Source organism: Garra rufa, chromosome 4 (genome assembly GCF_049309525.1).
Source record: "Garra rufa chromosome 4, GarRuf1.0, whole genome shotgun sequence".
NCBI classification, from domain to species: Eukaryota; Metazoa; Chordata; class Actinopteri; order Cypriniformes; family Cyprinidae; genus Garra; species Garra rufa.
In genome coordinates this window covers 40,125,218-40,145,910 of record NC_133364.1, presented here as the reverse complement: position 1 = coordinate 40,145,910, position 20,693 = coordinate 40,125,218, and the positions used below count along the sequence as shown (strand labels likewise).

The following is a 20,693-nucleotide window of genomic DNA, read 5'->3' as shown; positions in this document are numbered from 1 at the left end:
AGATGAATTTGTTACTTTTATGCATCTTTTATTATGGAGAGTACAATTATGTTTGTAAATCAATTTTCAATGAATGAGAACCTGTTTGAGATTTTTTTAGTTTTAGTGTGTGAACAGGACTTTTATTTTGTTGAGGCAGGATGATGTCATAAGGCTGCGCCACACTCCTGCATCTGTGTTTCTGCTGAAGAAAGGTTTGTGTTCTGAATTCTTTTAAGAGTTTCAATCAGTGCAACCCGTTTAGACAGTTTTATAGAGAACTTTCAAATGCATGAATGATTTTTGAATGCAGTGTTATAATGTATCCAATAACATTAATGAACATAGTTTTTTTATAAGTAAAGCACATCCACACATGAGTAACATATAAGGTCTCACTATATAGTGAAGTTGTTCATCATAAACATGCTGTTTGTTCCTTTTCAAATACTGAGCTTTTCTAAACCAGTTCAGCCTTAACTGAATCAAATGCTTGTAAAACATGATTGACTGTTTGTAAGTGCTGGAATCACAGCAGACTGAGGACAACTGCAGTACACCAGTGTAAATGCAACAACACAAACATCTGTTATCACAAATACACTCACAATGTTGTCTTTGAAATGTAATCCTTTTAATATAATCTACAAATCAATACACGTCAAATATAAATAATATGTGCATATATACAAAATGTATGTATAATCTGTGTTTTTGGGTGTTTTTTTGTTTATTTTTTTCTTACTTAATTATTCCCATCTTAATTATGACAGAGTGTCCAAACACACAGAAAAACTCCTTGGGAAGCAAGAGAGATCCACATCAAATGCTTATATAAAGATGCCGTTTATTAAAGAGGAGAGTGAAGACGTGAAGATTGAAGAAGAATTCGGAGTCAAACATGAGGATACTGAGGAACAAACAGGTTGGTTTCATTCTCAAAGTCTTTCTTTCTCTCGTGAATCTCTTTATTTTGTTTGACATCACTATGAAGGAAAAAAAAATCCAAACAATTATCTGTTTAAATTAGGGCCGGGACTCGATTAAAAAAATTAATCTAATTAATTAGAGGCTTTGTAATTAATTAATCGAAATTAATCGCATTTTAATCGCATATAAATATTTGACCTGAGAACAGCGAGAAGTAAGTTTTTTCATATGGATTTTTAGTTACCATTGAATAATGACTGAATACATAAACTTAAGCAACAAAATATTGTTTATTTTTGTTCAACCAAGTCCAACAGACCAGTGCAATATTTCCATTAAGTGTAGCAATAGGATACAGTGTTTCCCCTAGGTTTCCATACTTTTTTTTCTCGGTACTTTACCCTACTTTGTGTAATAACGAAAACATTTATTTCAGTGAAAAAATAAGTCCAAAACTCTCTATTTTAACATTTTGAACAATAGGGCTTTACAATCTTTTGCTATTTTTATTTATTTTTTTTTTTTTAAGAAATTCTTGTTTTAATTTTTCTCATAATCAAATGAAAGCATAAACATTTATTTATTTTTAATCAAATGAAAAATAAACCTTTTTAATTTTTGGCAAACAAACAGAGGTTTGCTGTTAAAATCAATAAATAATAATAATTTACCATTTAAATAATAATCATAGTATTTTTTTCTACAATTAAGTGGTTAATCATGTTGTTTTATTTATTTTTTTATCATATATATTGTTTTTTTGTCAATTATTTAAATAGGAATATTGTTCTGTTTCATGTTAAACCGTACTTTTATTTTGACAGGTTGCGGTGAAGTTTCTGTGTGTAAAGTATGATATGATGCTAGTTTTCTCAAATGAAACGGTAAAAGTGACACTGACAGTAGCTTTGGAGATTGAGTCTATCTGTTCATGTGAGATGCAAATGCCAAAAATTAACGGGAGCATCACGCGTGCAATAAAAAAAAACGCGTCTCTGCCATTCTAACATACAGAGGCAAACGGAACATGCAGGATTCATATTTAAACGGTCTTTTTGCATTTCAGTTTTCACAGACACTAGTCCATATCGCGATTTGAATTAAGTGACAGACGAACTTTTGATTTATCAATCCAAAAATCGACGAATTCCGTGGCATTCCGCGCTGTAGTAAATTAGGTTTTTATGAATGGAGTCCGCGATCCAGTCCGTGTTTTCTTGGAGGAGACATTGTAAACGCGCCCCCCTAAGATAATGGTAGGGGAAACACTGGGATATTTAGAAATATACTAGCCTACATTTCCGAAATTCAGGTACCCTATAGGTAGGTAGACCTTCTGTAAAAGCATTGAGGTGATACTTGAGGAACGCTAGTTGGTGCTCCAGTATAATCGGTCCGCTGAAACTCATTCAGTGAGAAACGTTCCGCGGTGAAAAATTAAGTGCGATTAAAATGCGTTAAAAAAATTTAACGCGTTATTTTTGTGTAATTAATTAATCTAAATTAACGCGTTAAAGTCCCGGCCCTAGTTTAAATATATTTAAGTCTACTTAAGTAGCACATTTGGAAAAATTTAATTTGATCCATTACATTACTAATGTATTTTAAGTAAAATCGATTTAATTCTAATTTATCTGACTACACTTAAAATATATTTACCTGTTAGTGCTAATCAGTATATTTATATTAAGTCACATTTGGAAAAAATGTAATTTTAACTATTACACTACTAATATATTTTAAATAAAACCAATTTATTTAAACTTAGGATAACTATTTATAGGTGTACTAATATTGATCTATTTTTTTAAGCATTCAAAACATACTTTTATGAAATACACTAAGAAAACCCTTTGTATAATTTTGCTGTGGTACACTTTATTGCTATGTACTAAAAAGCAGTTTAAATATCAGTTGTATTTAGTATACTTTCACAGTTGCACTAAAGTACTACTAAAGTAAAAGTAAACTTTTAACTAGTGTATTCATAGTATGCAATTTTATTGAGCACAAAATATAAGATTTTACTAATGTACTTTCTTGTATTTAAGTATTTTGTTTTGCAATGCTTTTTATTGATGTTCATGAAATAACATAATTCAATGTAAAAATAAAGAATAGTTTAAATTTATTTAAAAGTTTTCATTTTCCGTTATCAAAAGCAGTCTGTGTATATATTCTGTCATGTCACAATGGCAGAATGTAAAAAAGCTTTTGTGGGAATAAGCAAAAGAAATGTGGTAGTTGGGGTTCATCCAAACATTCACTTTCCATTGACACTGTTCTACAGAGTCGACAATCTTACATACAGTCAAACCAACATTTATTAAGACACCATTTTTCATATTATCACAGTTTATTTGCTATAGTTTAAAAAATGGTTTCCCAGTTTCACCCACAGCTAAGGCAAAACCACCTGCTCCGGTCGGATTTGTGAGGGCACCTGTGGTTTTCCAATCCAGTGCTCTACTGTGGGTTTTTATAAAGGGTTTGATAACTGCCAGCTTGAAACTGTTTGGGACGTGTCCTTAAGAAAGCAAAGAATCAACAATATTGACAAGAGGTTCTGAGATCATCTTACACCTTTTTCTGTTTTTTATTGTCTACAGGATCTAGCATATGTGTTGTCAGAATTTACGTTTTAAATGTTTTCATATCTTTGTTCCATTAAACTTGTTTTTGTTTCGGTTCACCTCAGACCTGATGCCCCTAAAAGAGGAGAGTCAAGAACTGAGTGAAATGGAAGAGAAAATCCAGGATGAGAAAACTCATGACTTCATGACTGAGGAAAAATCTTCTAGTCACTTGCAGACTCATAAAACAGAAACAAGGAACCTTAAAGTCCAGATGAGGGTTCACACCAGAGAGAAGCCTTTCACCTGTGAACACTGTGGAAAGGGTTTCAGTCGAAAACAAAGCCTTCAAATCCACTTAAAAATCCACAGCGAAGAGAAACCGTTCACATGCCCTCAGTGTGGACAGAGATTTACACTGAAAAAAACACTTAGTGCCCACATGAGAGTGCACACTGGAGAGAAGCCTTACACCTGCCAACTGTGTGCCAAGAGTTTCCCACGAAAAGGAAATCTTAAAATTCACATGAGGATTCACACTGGAGAGAAGCCCTACCCCTGCCAACACTGCGGCAAGAGCTTCTCAGTAAAAGGAAATCTTAAAAATCACATTCAAGTTCACACCGGGGAGAAGCCGTTCATATGCTCTGAGTGCGGAAAGAGTTTCTTACTGAACAGACAACTTGAAGTTCACATGCGCGTTCACACCGGGGAGAGGCTGTTCATATGCTCTCAGTGCGTAAAGAGTTTTAAACAGAAAAAAGAACTTGATGCCCACATGAAGATTCACACCGGAGAGAAACCTTACTCCTGCAAACTGTGTGGGAAGAGCTACAAAATCAAAGGACACCTTACGATTCACATGAGAGTTCACACCGGAGAGAAGCCTTTTGTTTGTGACCAGTGTGGAAAGAGTTTCCGTTATAAAGAAAGCCTTAATCATCACACGAGGATTCACTCCGGAGAGAAATGTTTTATTTGTCATCTGTGTGAAATGAGTTTCCCAGATAGGAATCACCTCGAGAATCATGTGAAAATTCACGCCGGAGAGAAGCTTTTCATGTGCCATCACTGCGGAAAGAGTTTCAAACAAAGAGCGAACCTTGCGAATCACGTGAGAATTCACTCTGGAGAGAAACCTTTCTCCTGCCCTCAGTGCGGAAGGAGCTTCATGGTTAAAGGACACCTTGAGTATCACATGAGACTTCACTCTGGAGAGAAGCCTTTCACCTGCCCTAGCTGTGGAAAGAGCTTCACAAATAAAGGAAACCTTAAGACTCACTTGAGAGTTCACACTGGAGAGAAGCCTTACAAGTGTGTTCAGTGTGAAAACAGTTTCACGTATCACACAGAACTGAAGCGGCACATGCAAACTCATTTTGAAGAGAAACTGCTGATGTCCTCAGTGTGACTAGAGGTTTAGGAAAGGGAGAAAATTCAACAATTATTGTTGCATTCACTCTGGAGAAAGACAATTCAATTGTGATAGTCTAATAAAACATAAAATCTAGACATACAAATAAAAAGTTATGTAAACCCTGTTTGTGTTTGTTAAAGAATCCCTTTACAAAAAAAAGTATTTTCAAGTGTCCTGCTGGTATACTCTTTGAAACTTAAAAATGAGAAAGTATGCTTTTAGTTTACTTTATAGAAATATATTTAAAAATACACTTATTCCTAAGTGATTTATACTGACAGAATAGTCTAAGTATATTTGGCCGATAAATTAAAAAGTAATTAGTGTATTTTAAGTATATTTTGCTTGTAGTTGTGTTTACTCGTTTGATCAAGGAGCCTTTAGTTTTACATATTTTCTCAGAAACGTACGTTGTTTGAAAACTGATTTATAAAGAAAACAATCCATGTTTTCACTGTTATATGGGAGGGGGCACTATCCTATAATGTCTTCTGAACGAGTACCGAATCTCCAGATCCAAAAACCCAGCTGAAGAAGCAGAAGCAAGCAAAGTAAGCATTGTTTATGCACATGTAAAATAATGTGATCATCAGACACTAAACAGAAATCATAAGCTGCCTTACATTACCACCGAAATTGTAAAGACTGTGAAGCTTTGAGGGGGGTTGATGGACTCTATCTACTTTATCTATGCCCTAACCATCATTCTGAATACAATTTTGTATTGAATACAAAATGTTTTTTTTTTTTATGAGACATACACATTCAACTGTTGGTAAAAAAAGGAAGCTGAATAAAGTTTTTCAGTTTCAAAGCAGAGGCTGTTTTTTCTTTTAATATATTTACATATGTGCTCAGCAGGGGCCAGATTTATGAACATATTATTAAGAAATAAATTCTGAAAGTTATGAAGTGCAATTCTTAAAAAAATTGTAAGAAGTTATCAAATATGTTCTTAAGAACAAATTTTTTTCTTAAGAAAATGATACATCTTTATCTGAGTGAATACATGGCTGAAGACGCACTTTAAGGACTGGTTTCTGCAGATTATCCTAATAATCATAACAAGTATGCACACTATTTTCGTCACAACCATGACTGGTGCTCGACTTCATGTTTTTATGTTTTGCTACTGAGTTTTGACGTCAGCAAAAAGTAGGGTAACACGTAGGTTAATCTTGACTGATCATTGTTTACATTTTCAGTAATCGCTGTCACTTCAGAGAGCTTGTGCACATCCCCATTAATAGTCGTAATATGTATTATATGTAGCTAGTACTGTTGTAATGCTTGAATATAGCAACTACTTTGAAATAATTCTTACTTTTTGGAATTTATAACAAATATGTGGCTTTCCTAACTTTAAGAAGTTATTTACAATGGTTTTTAAGACGATTCTTTTCAAGAATTTGAATCCATCTTAAGAAAAAATATAAGAATATTTTTAAGAAGAATTTTTGGTATATACAAAATATTATTCTTCTTTTTTCTTAACTTAGAAAATAAGAAGAAAATGGCATTTAGGAAGAATTTTTTTCTTAAGAATGTTTTGTGAATCCGGCCCCAGATCCTTCAGCTCCTCCTCTCCTTTCACAATCACTAGATTTTGAATCATTTTAAGAAGGGATTAGTACAATGGTCTCAAATTTAATTAAGAGACGTGCATGTGAAATGAAATGTGATTGGTTGCTTTAGTTATCCATCAAATGGCTTCTTGGGCAGGCCTTGGCCATTCAAAGCGGCCAAGGTTCCCAGACCTTCTGTCATCAGTCTGAAGGTCTGGCTACACAAGACTATTTCCTACCCGACTGTCCCATGTAACCCCCCCAGCGGTGAGTGTTATCCAGTGACTATCAATTATGACTGCCCACATACTACAGTGACCAGTGCTTACACATCCTTGATGTGTCATCACAGTGGATCAGGAAAAGCAAGACATTTATAAACCTATTATTAATTGTGGTCAGTGCTGATTACCCTGTTAGCTAATATACCCAATAAACAGCACAAAGCTTAGGTTTCTTTTGTGAGGTGTCAAGGTGGTTACAGACCTCAAAATCATCCACACAAAAATGTTGTATGATTCTTGGCTTTTCCCCCGACAAGAAAATAATTCTCCTTGAGAAAGGACCCGTCTCTCGAGGACCTGTACCGATATAGTCCAGAATGTGTGTCCCCTGGTCTTTGATGACCCTCAAAAACTTTATCAATGATATCCTTTCTACTTAACAGTTGCTGTATGTCTTTAAGACTGGGACGTATTGGAAACTGTGTTTGTTTTTAGTAGCAAGAATGTATTAAACTGGCTGTACAACAATGAAGTTATCCTTGTAATACTGCTTATGCAGGTATGCTGTACATGAAGGGAGTTTCAGGGAGACATGGAAATTCCTCTTCTGCCAGCATAAACTCTTCTGGCTTATTGTCTTTTTTGAGGTAATCGTGAAAACTGTCTGTAATCAAGGCGCTCGAAGAGACTTTAACAGAAGTTTTGGTGCTGCTAATTTTACTAGCCATATTAGCATGTACAGTCTGTTTGAACTTTTTAGCCTTTTTCCAGTACTTTTCCTTTTTCCTCCACCTATTGTGGTCTATGGTAAGTCACTGCAATATCAAATTGAGTTCACTTTCAAAAATAACTTTAGCTCCTCATGGCATCACCACAAATCTCCTGACATTCTGCATTCTCTTCACGATTGGCGACATCATCATCATTGGTGATCACATCTTCAGCTTCAATTATGGCAAAATCACTGGCAAAGCACATGTTGTGAAGGATGACACAGCATGTCACAACACTGGGGAACAAAGTTGGGGTTCGCCTCCAGAGCTTTAAGAAAAATTTACCTCCAGCTTGCCTTCAGCATGCCAAAAGCCCGCTCAACAACACACCTTGCTCTGGAGTGATGTCCAAGTCACCTTGTGCTTCAGCAGGGGTAGAAACCGGCTCACGATAGGGGTCATAATGCATTCAGGGGAACCCCCCATCTCCTATGAGGCACCAGCCCTCAGGTGGCAGATTTGAGCCGACACACTCTTTCTTGTCTCGCAAATAAGCTGGTAAGCATTTGTAGAAAAAAATAGTGAGCAATGTAGGGAATGGTAAGGCTAAAAACAGATGTGTAAAGTTGTTGTGTAAAGCATCAAACAGATATAACAAAAAGTAGCTTCAGCAAGAAATATCTTTATCTCTGAGATTTATTACAGACAAGACAGCTTTGCAAGCCCTAAACTGCATGTAGCCACGGAGCTCTTTAATGCTCGTAAGGACAAGATCATAATTCCTCCACAGTGCATCGTTTGGCACCGTAATAAGTTTCCCCTCACTAAGTTTTTGCTTTATCGCAACCTCTACAGCTTACCAATGTCTCCTACGTCTGTCAGCAGCTCCCTTCAGAAATGTAGATATCTTCGAGCTTCTCATCTGTTGTAGAAGGGTTACTCCAGAAACCACAGAACAATTTTATCAATAATTGTTTACCATGAAAGATCAAATCACATATGAACAGTGTTGCCAGATTGGGCTTCTTTTGATCGGCTTGGACCGGAGCATAATGCATTGGGCGGGTTATTATTGCGTTTTTCCAAGGGTTAAAGTCATGGGTTAATTTCCACTTTGAAAAGATTTCTGGACATTTTACGCATATTTTCGGACTGTTTTGATCCATATTCCTGTGAAATTGATTTATCTTTATTTTGTCATTATTCTTTTATATTATTTATATTATTTCATTATTTTGGCAGTTAAAATTTGGGCTGGTTTTTGTTGAAGTGGGCGGGTTTTGGTGAGCTTTTGGGCTGGAAATCGTCAACCCGATCTGGCAACACTGCATATGAACTATATTCAGTTAATTAGTGCCAATTCTGCTAGAGCATTTCACAATAACATTTTGTCTCCTTTTTGATGAAAATAGAGGTTTTTGGTAAAGTTATAATTTAAAATTTAATTAATGAAATTGCATGAAGATATAGTTTTCGTTTAGTTTTGACTTTATTGTCGTCTCGTCTTTCAACTCGACAGTCATGGGAAAAAGCTGGTCAACAAACATTTTTTGTGTTAGTTTTCGTTAACGAAATTAACACTAGTCTTAGTTCTTAAAAACGAGCAGTGCCCCTAAAGCCGAGTTCAAACTGCACGATTTTCAAAGCAATCGCGTCACAGATGTTTTCACACTGCATGACTATCTGGGGTAGCATGCCGTCGCTGCTGTGTTCACGCTGCACGATGGATCGGCGACAGGAGGTTTCACACTGCGTGACTTTACAATAGGAAGAATCGCCGACAACTTTGTCCCGGTCCGCAAACTACGTCTCACAACCAAACACACACGAGAACTGACATGGAAACAACGCGAGGTCAGGCGTGCAAGTTCTCACGTGAGACTGGGATTATTATAAAAAAATGGTGGCCCGCAGGAACTTGTCATACAAATTGCATGTGCACTCATTTGCAGCGAAAAGAAAATAAGCCGAAACTATTCTTGTTGATATTGTGGTCTATACCTTCGTAACTCCTCCCCCAACTTCCCGTTGGCCTGGATGTTGCTGTCTCATTGGCTGTAGGTAATCGCCGATGTGATTTTCAGTCAGATCACTTTTCACACGGCATGATTTTGAATCGCCGACAGGTCCAGATATTTAGCATGCCAAATATCTCACTGGTGTCGGCGATTCTCTCAGATGGCGTCTTTGATAGTTCACACTGTGTGATTGTCACTCACGTGAACGAGCACCGATTTGCCTGTGATTTCGGGCATTTGTCGGCGATTTCTCAAAACCTGTCGGCGAGTCAAAATCGGGGCTAAAAACATGCAGTCTGAACTCGGCTTAACAAGCACTAAATCCGCACTGGAGCATTATCCAAGGCATAGTGTATCCCATCATGCTTCATGTTCTGGAAATAAATCATGAGACTTTTTGCTAATGTCTCCACGCTCACTTCAACACTCGGGCCAAATGCAGGAAATTTGTCTTTTCTCTTGAAGCATTGCTTCAGTGAATGTTTTCACCCACTGTTATAGTTCATCAGTTGTCTTCAGTGATAAAGGATGGCTCTCATAACCATACAGTCAGTGTAGTAAAGGATTCATACATGCAGATGCTGGAAAACAAGGGACATCTCATAAAACAAAGAAATCAGTTGTGGGTCATCAAGGTCAACAAGATAGAAACTCTTTTCCTCCACAGTTTTGTGAATTTAATGTCTTTATTGAACACACAGCATTAAACCAATTCAGAAGCATTCTCAAACTTTTGTTGCCTCTGTATATGCTGACACAAACAGTACCAACTGCCTCTGAGATTGTCTCTTTTTGTGTGGAAAGAGCTTTTAGGGAAAGTTTTTTTGTGTTTTGCAGAAAAAACTGACCAACATATATGACAATGAGCAACACTTCTACACAATCTAGATTAAAGGGTGTCTACCTCAACCGCCTAAAATTCAAAACTACAGAAAAGAAGATTTTTCTCAGTGCAGTAAACATACTCAAAAGAAAATAAAAAGGCTCAAGTATAAAAGTGATAACTAAAGATGAGGGATGCAAAAAAAAAATAAAAAAATAAAATAATAATAATGCATATAAAAAAGTAGTCATAAGGTGGACAATCTGATGAAGCTTAACCAAGTCTTGGTTTCAAACTTATGCATTTTCTATTATCTTACTACTTTAAAAAAAATACAAATAGGCATTGATCACAATTAAACTGTTCTTTTCCAGAGTGAATCCGCAGATGATTTACGAAATGATTCCTTTTTCTAAACCTCGTCACACTGAGGAAAACGAGGAATTATTTCTAGAATGAGTTTGCAAATGATTTTTCAGGCTTATGTGATATGGGAAATTCATGTCACACTGAACACACTTGTAGGGCTTCTCTCCAGTGTGAATCCGCATGTGAGTCTTAAGGTTTCCGTTATTCGTGAAACCCTTTCCACACTGATCACAAACACATGGCTTCTCTCCGGTGTGAACTCTCATATGCAGCGTGAGGCTTCCTTTCACCGCGAAGCTCCTTTTACACTGAGGGCAGGTGTAAGGCTTCTCTCCAGAGTGAATTCTTATGTGATACTCCAGGTTTGCTCTGTATGTGAAACCCTTTCCACAGTGAGGACACAAGAAAGGCGTCTCCCCGATGTGAACTTTCACATGATTCTCAAGGTGATCCCTCTCTGTGAATCTCTTTTCGCACTGATGGCACTTGTAAGGCTGCTCTCCAGAGTGAAGTCGCATGTGAATAAGAAGATCTCTTTTAATTGTGAAGCTCTTTCCACACTGAGGGCAGGTGTAAGTCTTGTCTCCAGTGTGAACTCTCATGTGATCCTCCAGGTTTGCTCTGTTTGTGAAACTCATTCCACACTGATGGCACATGTAAGGCTTCTCCCCGATGTGAACCTTTACATGATACTCAAGGTGATTCCTGTCTGTGAAACTCCTTTCGCACTGATGGCATATAAAACAGTCCTCTCCTGAGTGAATCCTCATGTGATTACTAAGGTGTGCTTTACGTTTGAAACCCTTTCCACACTGATCACAAACAAATGGCTTCTCTCCAGTGTGACACCTCATGTGGGTGGTAAGACTTATTTTTTGCTTAAATCTCTTCCCACAAAGTTCGCAGGAGTAAGGTTTCTCTCCAGTGTGATTCCTCATGTGGACATTATATTCAGTTAACTGTTTAAAACTCTTTTCACAGTAAGAGCATGTGAACGGCTTCTCTCCAGTGTGAATTCTCATGTGAATCTGAAGCTGTCTGTTTACCGAGAAACTCTGCCCACATGTTTTGCAGGGGTAAGGCTTCTCTCCAGTGTGAGCTCTCATGTGGTCTGTAAGGGGTTGTTTCTGTGTAAAACTCTTGCCGGTGTGAACTATCATGTGAATCTTCAGCTGTACGTTTAGTGCGAAACTCTTCCCACACTGTTGGCAAGAGTAAGGCTTCTCTTTAGTGTGGATTTTCAAGTGTTTTTTAAGGCTGTATTTTCGAGTGAAACTCTTTCCACATTGTTCACAGCTGAAAGGGCTCTTTCCAGTGTGAACTTTCATCTGGACTTTATGGTTTATAGTCTCTGTATTATCAGTGTTCGAGTTGGTAAAAGATTCTTCACCATTCACAAAGTTTTTCTGTTCCATTTCATTCAGTTCTTGACTCTCCTCTTTCAGCGCCATCAGCTCTAGAGTAAAAAACAAAACAAAAACATGTTAAGACAAGTTTAATGGCATAAAGCAACAGACATAAAAACATTTAGACCTGTAAACTCAGAACCTCTACTTAAAGGGGACACACACACGGTTTCTGCCAATCTCACTGTAAAGTACCTATATAGTAATATAGCATCCTTTGTCTCTGAAGAGCCTTTCATTTTATGAGATGTAGCTGTACCACTTCTTTTGAAAAAGTCAAGCTCCTGGAGGCATGCCATTGGTGGAGCTAAAGAGTTCCATAACCCGAATGAAGCATGGCATTTCACTTATCTTGAAGGGCTGCCCTCAGGTCATTGAGGTTCTGGGGTGTAGGGTTATGACCCTCTACACAAAGACTCAGCTGATCCCTTAGGTTTTCTATGGGATTCAATTCTGAAGAAAGTACAGGCCACTCCATTTGAGGTATCCCAGCCTCCAGCAGCCATCCCCTGATGATGCCTCCTCAATGAGCTGGGGCATTGTCGTCCATGAAGTTGAAATCAGGCCTGTGTTGCTCATGTAGAGGATGCTGATGTTATAGTTCCTCATCTCCGCTGCCATCTGAATTTTTCCAGATTCGAACATGGTGGTTCTGGTAGAAATTATGGTCTTCAGCCTGGTAGATTCCAGTGTCTGGCTTACTACACGGCTTTATGGCATCTTCAGCCGGAGATCCATCCTTTTCCAGAACCGTTGAAATCCTTGTTGGCGATTCTGTAGTAAGACCTTTTTTTTCATGGCTTGCTAGCCTTTTGCCCAAACCTCCTCCTTTTACCTTCGGGCTTGGGACTTGCTATGGCACAGTTTGTGTTGCTCATGCAAAGGCATAATGACTTAATCATGTTATTCAGGTAGTATTGTCTTGTCAGGTGTAGGGCAGTTCTGTAACACCACCACCTCCCTCCAAAGGCTCATCTGGTGACAACAGAGGCTGATGCATAGCTTTCTCCTTGACATCTCCAACAGCATTGGCAGCCATCATTTCTGGTCAATGTTAATCGAATTTCATCAGAGAACAGCACTGGCTCCTCGTCCAGAGCAATTGCTTCCTGGCCCATGCAAGTTTCTCTGGCCATTGCAGTCTGGGCAGGTGTGTCCTAGTCATTACAGAACTGCCCTACAACTTGTAAATGGTACTGCAACAAGCTAATACTACCTGAATAATATAATAATCAAATCATTGTGCCTCTGCATGAGCAACACAGGCCTGATTTCATCTTCATAGCCGACAATGCCCCAGCTCATCGAGGGTGCATCATCAGCAAACAACTGCTGGAGGCTGGGATACCTCAAATGGAGTGGACTGCACGTTCTCCAGACCTGAACCCCACAGAAAACCTATGGGATCAGCTGAGGCATCGTGTAGAGGATTGTTACCTCGCACCCCAGAACCTCAATGACCCTTCAAGAAGAGTGGAATGCCATGCCTCAGCAGATAATAAGTCGACTTGTAAACAGCATGAATAGTTGTTGTCAAGCTGAAATTAATGCTCAAGGACACACAAGAAGAATTTTTTGTTGTGGTATACCCACCACTGTGGTTAGCTTTTGTTTTAATAAATAGTTTGAGATGAAGAAATTACCAAAGCATGCTTCTACTAAAATGCCCTACTTTCAAGAACTTTTTCCATTTTCCAAAAATTTCACCCAAAAGTTGAATATCCCTAACTTCATGTGAGTAGTGTATATTACATTTTGTAAAAAGGGGCATAATAGTGGCCCTTTAATATATATGACAAACGACATAACGAAGAAAGATGCAACCACCGTTGGTTAACAGCGCTTTTAGGAAATTAACCCCTGAGTGTTCAGCCCAGTTTCGCCAAATCCTGTTCCTGGAGATAATTTCTACAAAGTTCAGCTTCCACCCTTATCAAACACACTTGCAGCAGCAGCTAATTAAGATCTCAACTCATTTGATTTATATTGCACTTACAAAACTATACGAATGGATCAAAAATGCTGCACATAAGTGTTTAAGTAAAAGCCTAAAGCTTACAATCTCAGCAAGCACAGATGGGGCTCCAGAAACACGGTTAAGAATCACTGAATTAGACACACCAGGGGTGCGTTTCCCAAAAGCATTGTTAGCCAACTATGGTCGTAAGTTCCGTCGTTACCAACATAGTTCAACGATTCGGTGTTTCCTGAAACCATAGTTCAAACGAACATTCGCAAACAGAGTCAAAAACTTACGTGGTTCGAACTACAGCTCTCGACCTGTGGTTAGAAGCATAGTTTCTCGTTATTAAGACATATGAGCTCAATAAATTATGCTCTTGGGCACAATTAGTAAGCTAACAGTACAATCTATATCTTCCATTGAATCTAAATATATGCATTTTAATCTATATATTTTTGTGCGTCCTCTATAAGCGTTGTTTATGAAAAGTGTCTGAGGGAACCCCGGAGTATGACGTAAGAGAGAACCCGCGCTGAATCAAACATCAAATAAAGCGAAATGACAGGGAACAAAAAATAGTAAATGAGTCATTAGGTGCCATGTTCAATATAGCTGCATTTTCAATATAGCAATATAGCTGAGATCTCTAATCAGTTAAATAGCCGAAGTTATTACTCGGTGACGTCATTAACAACGGCCCTACGTTGTTGAACTAATGTGGTTCCAACGACGGAGATGCGGCGGTGTTCGGGAAACAGTCGTGACTAGGGATGGGAATTGATACGATTTTTACGATTTCAATTCCATTTTCGATTCTGCTTAACGATTCGATTCTTTATCGATTCCCTTATCGATTCTCATACGGAAGAAAAGGGACAACAAATTGTTGATTAGCATAGTTAAACTGTCTCTGTTTGGGGCTTTGTACTTACGGTTGAGAATTTTTGTCATCTCCCTAGAAAATGTATATCGGGAATGAATGAGTCCTGCAGTTTTATTAGCCGAGGACATGCTAACGTTGTTGCTGCTGCTGCCGCTGCTGGGTTGAGAACTGTTAGTCCGGAGCAGATTGAAAACACAACATTCTTTTATTGTTATTGCATGCTGTGTACGCAAATGTTTTAGCATGTTAGTGGTATTTCCTCCCTTTGAGGAAATATCTACGCTGCAAGTATTGCAAGCTGCCCTATTTTCGTCTTTTGGTGAAATACAACCAGACTTTTGAGCGTTTGTTCCGCTTAGGCGCCAATGCTTATTGACTGAGCGTAAGCTACGCAACGTGCGTAAGTTACGCAATGCGCGTGATGATGTCATTCGTGCTCACTGGAATCGTTAAGGGAATCGTTTGAAAATTTTGCAAACGATTCGATGGAATTGAAACACTGGGAACCGGTTCCCTAGTCGTGACTAGCTAGTTCGTTTCCACAACAACGCCTCGTACTATGGAGGTTAACCAGTGAGTTACATCGTTGTACGGGAAACGCACCCCTGGTCAGCAGAAAGCAATGTGATTGACAAGGATGTAAAAAATCTTTAAAATACAAAGGAGTATGATCATGCAAATGTTTAATTCTTTCATGGAAGCCAATGAGGCTTTTTCTAGGGCGTTCATCAACAGCCTACCTGCAGCATTTTGACCATTTTGGAAACGGTCAATCAAGGACTTCTGTCTAGACATAAGGCATTACAATGGGCATGCATTACAGTTTCCATATCTTTTGGCATAAAGAATCGATTTTACTTTAGAACTTACAACAATCTTAGTTCCATCTAAGACTTAACCCCTCGCAAAATTGTGACAAGACATCATGCCTAATGGTGCGTTCACACCGGACGCGACTTGCGCGGAAAAAAACGCGTTATTCGCGCGTAGTTGAACGCTTGAACATTTGAGTTCACTCGCGTCATTCGCGCGTGACATTTTCTTCACAACAGACGCGAATTCGCGTCAAGGTAGGGGCTTCTGCCACTGGTCAGCAGGAAAGTAGTTGTAAAATAGGTGAATGAGCTCAATTTGCCAGCTTTAGCTTGCTTGTAGTCTCAATATGTATGTATATGTAGGTTAAATTGAGTAAAGAGCGTTTTTTAAAACTAACCAGATTGTCCGACCTCTTCACTCACTTTATTCCTAGCAAGATCCCTTTTATTCCTGTTTCTACAAAAGTCCAAAGATGTATCGTACAGCTCCGAGGAACCACAGACAGCAACGGTGATTTTGTCTGCCATTGTTGTTTCGGATTTCTGCCTCCGTCACTACTAGAGCAAGCTCCTGATTGGTTAACGCGGGATGGCTATTCGAGTCTTTGCATTGACTTAACATGTAAATCACTCGAGCTTGCCACTTAATTCGCGTCCGGTGTGAATGCACGTTAATAAAATTGAAGGTTTTTTCTAATTTCACATTTGTGTTCCCTACCACTAGATGGCAGACAATTGTAGTTCAATTCTAGACCAAAATTACGTCCTGTTCCTATTCAAAGTGTTGGAGGAAATAACAGAGAAAGAAAGCGATCTTTATTGATGAGGAAGCAGTACAGTTCATAGAGTCTGAGTAAATTGTCAGATTTGTGAGGAGAAAAGCACCAAAAGGCTGATAAAATGTTGTACCGTGAGGATGTGTTGCAAACGTTATTTGCCGATTCTGACTCTGAAGGGGAATCTTTGCCTTTTGGAAATAAGGATAAAAGACAAAAAATGTGCAAATAAGTTCAAACATCCATTCAATATCTATTATTTTTTTATATTATTGAATATTATGATGAACTGATCAATAATTAGGCTACTTTACATGCGTTTGACTTCTATATAGTATAGTAATAATTGAGTAAATTTTCCTGATTTATTGTTGGTTTCCGTCTTTTCTGATCATTTGGAATGAGGATAAAAAGACAACAACAAACAAAACATGAATTCAATATCTACTATTTCCTGAACATTATGAAATTCAATAATGCCGCCCCCATGATGATGTCATAATATGCAAATTAGATGCGTATATTTACATCCAGGAGAACTGATTTATTACAGACGGTCCTCAAATCTGACATTCATCTATTACATAGGGCTTGACGATATGACCAACATTTGTAGCACAATATATGCGACGTAATTCACATCACATTTAAAAAAAGCCTAAGGAAGACTGCAAATAGTGGCTGCAACAGATGTCTGTACTGACAAACCTCCGAAAGATGAACTGGCCAAGTCTATGAAACCTCCCCCATTAAAACTAGGTACTATTGCTACTACTATAACCAGACTCAACTTAATAATATTAATATCTTCAACTGCAAATTATAACATACACTACCAGTCAAAAGTTTTTGAGCTGTAAATTTAAATAAGTCTCTAAACTTGCATTTATTTAATGTAAAGTATCAGTAAAATTTCGACCTATTTTTAATATTCAAAACACCTGTTTTGTATTTGAATATATTTTAAAATCTAATTCATTCCTGTGATTTCAAAGCTATTTTTTTTGCATTATTACTGCATTCACATGATTCTTCATAAATCATTCTAATATTATAATTTGATGCTAAAAAATATTTTTTATTATTGTTATTGAGTAGAATGTATAGCAGGGTTCTTTGATGAATAGAAAGTTCATAAGTACAGCATTTATCTGAAATAGAAAACTTCATTACATTATAAATCTTTATCATCACTTCTGATTAATTTATCACATCCTTGCGAAATAAAAGGATTACTTTAAATACATTTTATTTAAGTTAAATATGGCATTAATGTTGTGGGGTGATCAGAAAAGTAACACATTTTAGTAAAATATATACCAGTTTCGTGGAATAACTCAAATACTCTTTCTCTAAAAGGTTTAAATTTGTATTTTGATTTAAAACCTTCCATGTAATTTGTAATTTTACGTAAAATGCACTTCATTTTTTTCCACATTTTGTTTTGTTGCAGCATAATGTTAAACTACTTTAAATTACTATTTTCTCCCACATCAATCTACACTCCCTACTCCATAATGGCAAAGCAAAAAATAGGTTTTTAACATTTGTGCAAATTTATTAAAAATAAAAAAACTGAACAGATCCCGCTGCATAAGTATTCATACCCAGTTCTGGGACACTCAGGAGCATCATATTGCTTCTAGATGTTCCTACACTTGGAGTGGAGTTAAACTGTGGCAAATTCATGTGAATGAGTCTGATTTAGAAAGACACACACCTCTCAGAAAAGGTCTAACAGCTGGAAATGCAGATCAGAGCAGAAACCAAGATAACTGCCTGTAGAGCTCAGTGACAGACTTGCGTTAAGGCCATGATCTAGAGAAGAGTTCAGAAACAAATCTGCTGCATTGAAGGTTGACAGAAGCATTCTCCATAATGGAAGACGACTGGAACAACTAGGACTCTAGAAAATGTCCAAGCTGACAGAGATGGAGAGGAGAAAAGGTGAGGCAAAGAATGGCAGATAATTGACAAATGCAGATGTGCAAAGATGCTCACATCAGACCCAAAAACACTTGAGGCTGTAAAGCTGCTTCAACTATGGACTGAGTTAAGGGGATGAATACTTATGCAATCTACTTATTTCAGTCTTTTATTTTTTAATACATTTAGCAAATCTGGCTTTTGCTTTGTCATTATTATGGTGTATGGAGTGTAAACTGATGTGGGGGATCACTAATTGAAAGCAGTTTAACATAATGCTGCAACAAAACTAAACATGACAAAAATGAAGGGGTGTGAATACTTTTGCAAGACACTGTATATACAGGTTATTGTTCTGTAGTGTTTTTGTGGCCCCTTTCCCTTCATTTGGTTCATGATCATGTTGATATACAAATCAACTTATTCAGTCTTAATTCCTTTTAAATGTCATTATTTCCAGGAGTCTAGGTGTTTTGGTCAGTACGCCTGGAAAAAGAACAAAGCTAATGGCTCCGTAAAAACAAAGACAAAAGAAACCAACCTGTTTGTTCCTCAGTATCTCCATGATCGAATTCCTCTTCATTCTTCACGTCTTCACTTTCCTCTTTAATAAACACCATCTCTGTTTGTTGTTCCTCAGTATCTCTGAATGTTTCTTCAATCTTCAGGTCATCTCTCTCATCTTTAATAAACGTCATCTTAATAGCGAATCACGTGGATCTCAGTCACTTCAGCAGGAGTTTTCTGTTTAAAAGACAGATAAATAAATGCACACTAAATCTCTGTGTGTGTCTCATTCAGCTCCCTAGTTCAGTAGTCAGCGCACTAGTAAGGGAGTGAGTGTTAATGCAACACAGATCATACAGACTAGGCATTAGTGATTTACATTTGGTATGTATTGATTTGTAGATTATATTTATTGTAGTATATTCTCATGAAAACAGTTTGTAGTTGTGATTTAAATGCTGTAACTCGAGTGTTTATCATTTAATAACTGAGTTGGTTTCTCTATCATTAACAGCCACTAAGACGAATTCATTCACTATATAGTAAACCATATCTCTATATAAACATTAATTAACGAGGCACCAAACAGTGTTTATGATCAACTATATAGAGATATAATGTTTTGGGTGTGCTTTACTCCTGAAAAACGGTTATTATAGACGCACTATACCGTTACATTACAAAATAATTATTTATATTTTAATTTCATACGTTCTGTATCAAACGCTATGATTTAAACACTTTAAAGTATTAAAAACACGAACCTTTCTTTCCAGCAGAATCGAGCAGCAGCCTTATGTCATCACACCAAAATAAAAGTCTTTTTATTTTAAAATTAGCAGCAGACTGAGCATCAAAGGCGTATCGCTGCCCTCCTCAGTCCGCTTGAAATGATTTATTCTCTCATACAGATAAGTGAGGTGTAAAAAAAATTATAACAACCTTTGTTGTGTCATAAGACTTGCTATTGAGAATTAATAGACTTTTGAACGAGACTTTTATTTTGGTGCGGCGGCACGATGACGTCATAAAGCGGCGGCGCGCTCCTGCATCATCTGTGAGACTCTGCTGAAGAACGGTTTGTTTTCAATCGTTTAAGTCAGTTAAACTCGTTCAAACAGTATTGTAAAAAACGTATAAATTAATTATTTATTCACAACGTAAGAATGTAGCGAAATAACCGAAAGTTATTAATAATTAAAAGTCATAAACCGTTTGTTTTATGGGTAAGCACAAATGTTTATAGGAATGAAATTGTTGTTACATCGCAAAGTTTGTTTAATATATTTGTAGAATAATGTAAAAGCACCGAATGTTGATCCAAATGGTGCAGTTCTACAAAGAAGCACAACAAACCCAGTGTTTATTTTTCCTATTGGTTTCAAAAATCGCATTTTTAGCTCATCTTTATCTCTATCTCTCACTTTTACTTGCTCCCTTACCCAAATTTCAGTATTCGGTGGCAATACCAGGGAAAAAAGTAAAACACAATAACATTAATTGAACAACACACACTATTTTGTATTAATAAATTTAAAGAAAAATAAAATGTGCAAAAACCAATGTCATTCGTTATACTTATCTAAATTTAGTTTCAGGTTTTTCCAAGTAATAAACGTATTTCAAGGATTGTTAAACATTTTAATAATTAAATAACAACTAAATAAATTACAGGCATTCAAAAAATGTACACAAGCTTCATCCAAAAATGTGTTTCTGCTGCTGAAAAACATACTATTTATATTCATTTTACATTTATACTTCCGTAAACTACATTACAATCCGACATTCAAATTAAAATATGCA

At 37.1% G+C, this 20,693-nt stretch overlaps 2 protein-coding genes across 2 annotated transcripts; one reads left to right on the top strand and one right to left on the bottom strand.

The window, feature by feature from the left end:
* The first annotated feature begins 756 nt into the window (after positions 1-756).
* Positions 757-5,334, top strand: LOC141334020 (uncharacterized). The gene is made up of 2 exons (XM_073839167.1): positions 757-904; positions 3,608-5,334. The coding sequence occupies exons 1-2, from the start codon at positions 820-822 to the stop codon at positions 4,891-4,893; spliced, it is 1,371 nt and encodes a 456-aa protein (XP_073695268.1). The 5' UTR covers positions 757-819; the 3' UTR covers positions 4,894-5,334.
* Positions 5,335-10,584: 5,250 nt separating this feature from the next.
* Positions 10,585-19,114, bottom strand: LOC141334018 (uncharacterized). The gene is made up of 2 exons (XM_073839164.1): positions 18,922-19,114; positions 10,585-12,067 (listed from the first exon to the last, which is right to left on the bottom strand). The coding sequence occupies exons 1-2, from the start codon at positions 19,076-19,078 to the stop codon at positions 10,665-10,667; spliced, it is 1,560 nt and encodes a 519-aa protein (XP_073695265.1). The 5' UTR covers positions 19,079-19,114; the 3' UTR covers positions 10,585-10,664.
* Positions 19,115-20,693: the final 1,579 nt, after the last annotated feature.

Bases quoted from the DNA above. Each gene is read 5' to 3' on its own strand.
- LOC141334020 (XM_073839167.1), top strand. From the start codon at position 820: ATGCCGTTTATTAAAGAGGAGAGTGAAGACGTGAAGATTGAAGAAGAA. The intron at 905-3,607 runs GTTGGTTTCATT...GGTTCACCTCAG, and splicing joins GGATACTGAGGAACAAACAG to ACCTGATGCCCCTAAAAGAG.
- LOC141334018 (XM_073839164.1), bottom strand. From the start codon at position 19,078: ATGACGTTTATTAAAGATGAGAGAGATGACCTGAAGATTGAAGAAACA. The intron at 12,068-18,921 runs GTTGGTTTCTTT...TTTTTACTCTAG, and splicing joins AGATACTGAGGAACAAACAG to AGCTGATGGCGCTGAAAGAG.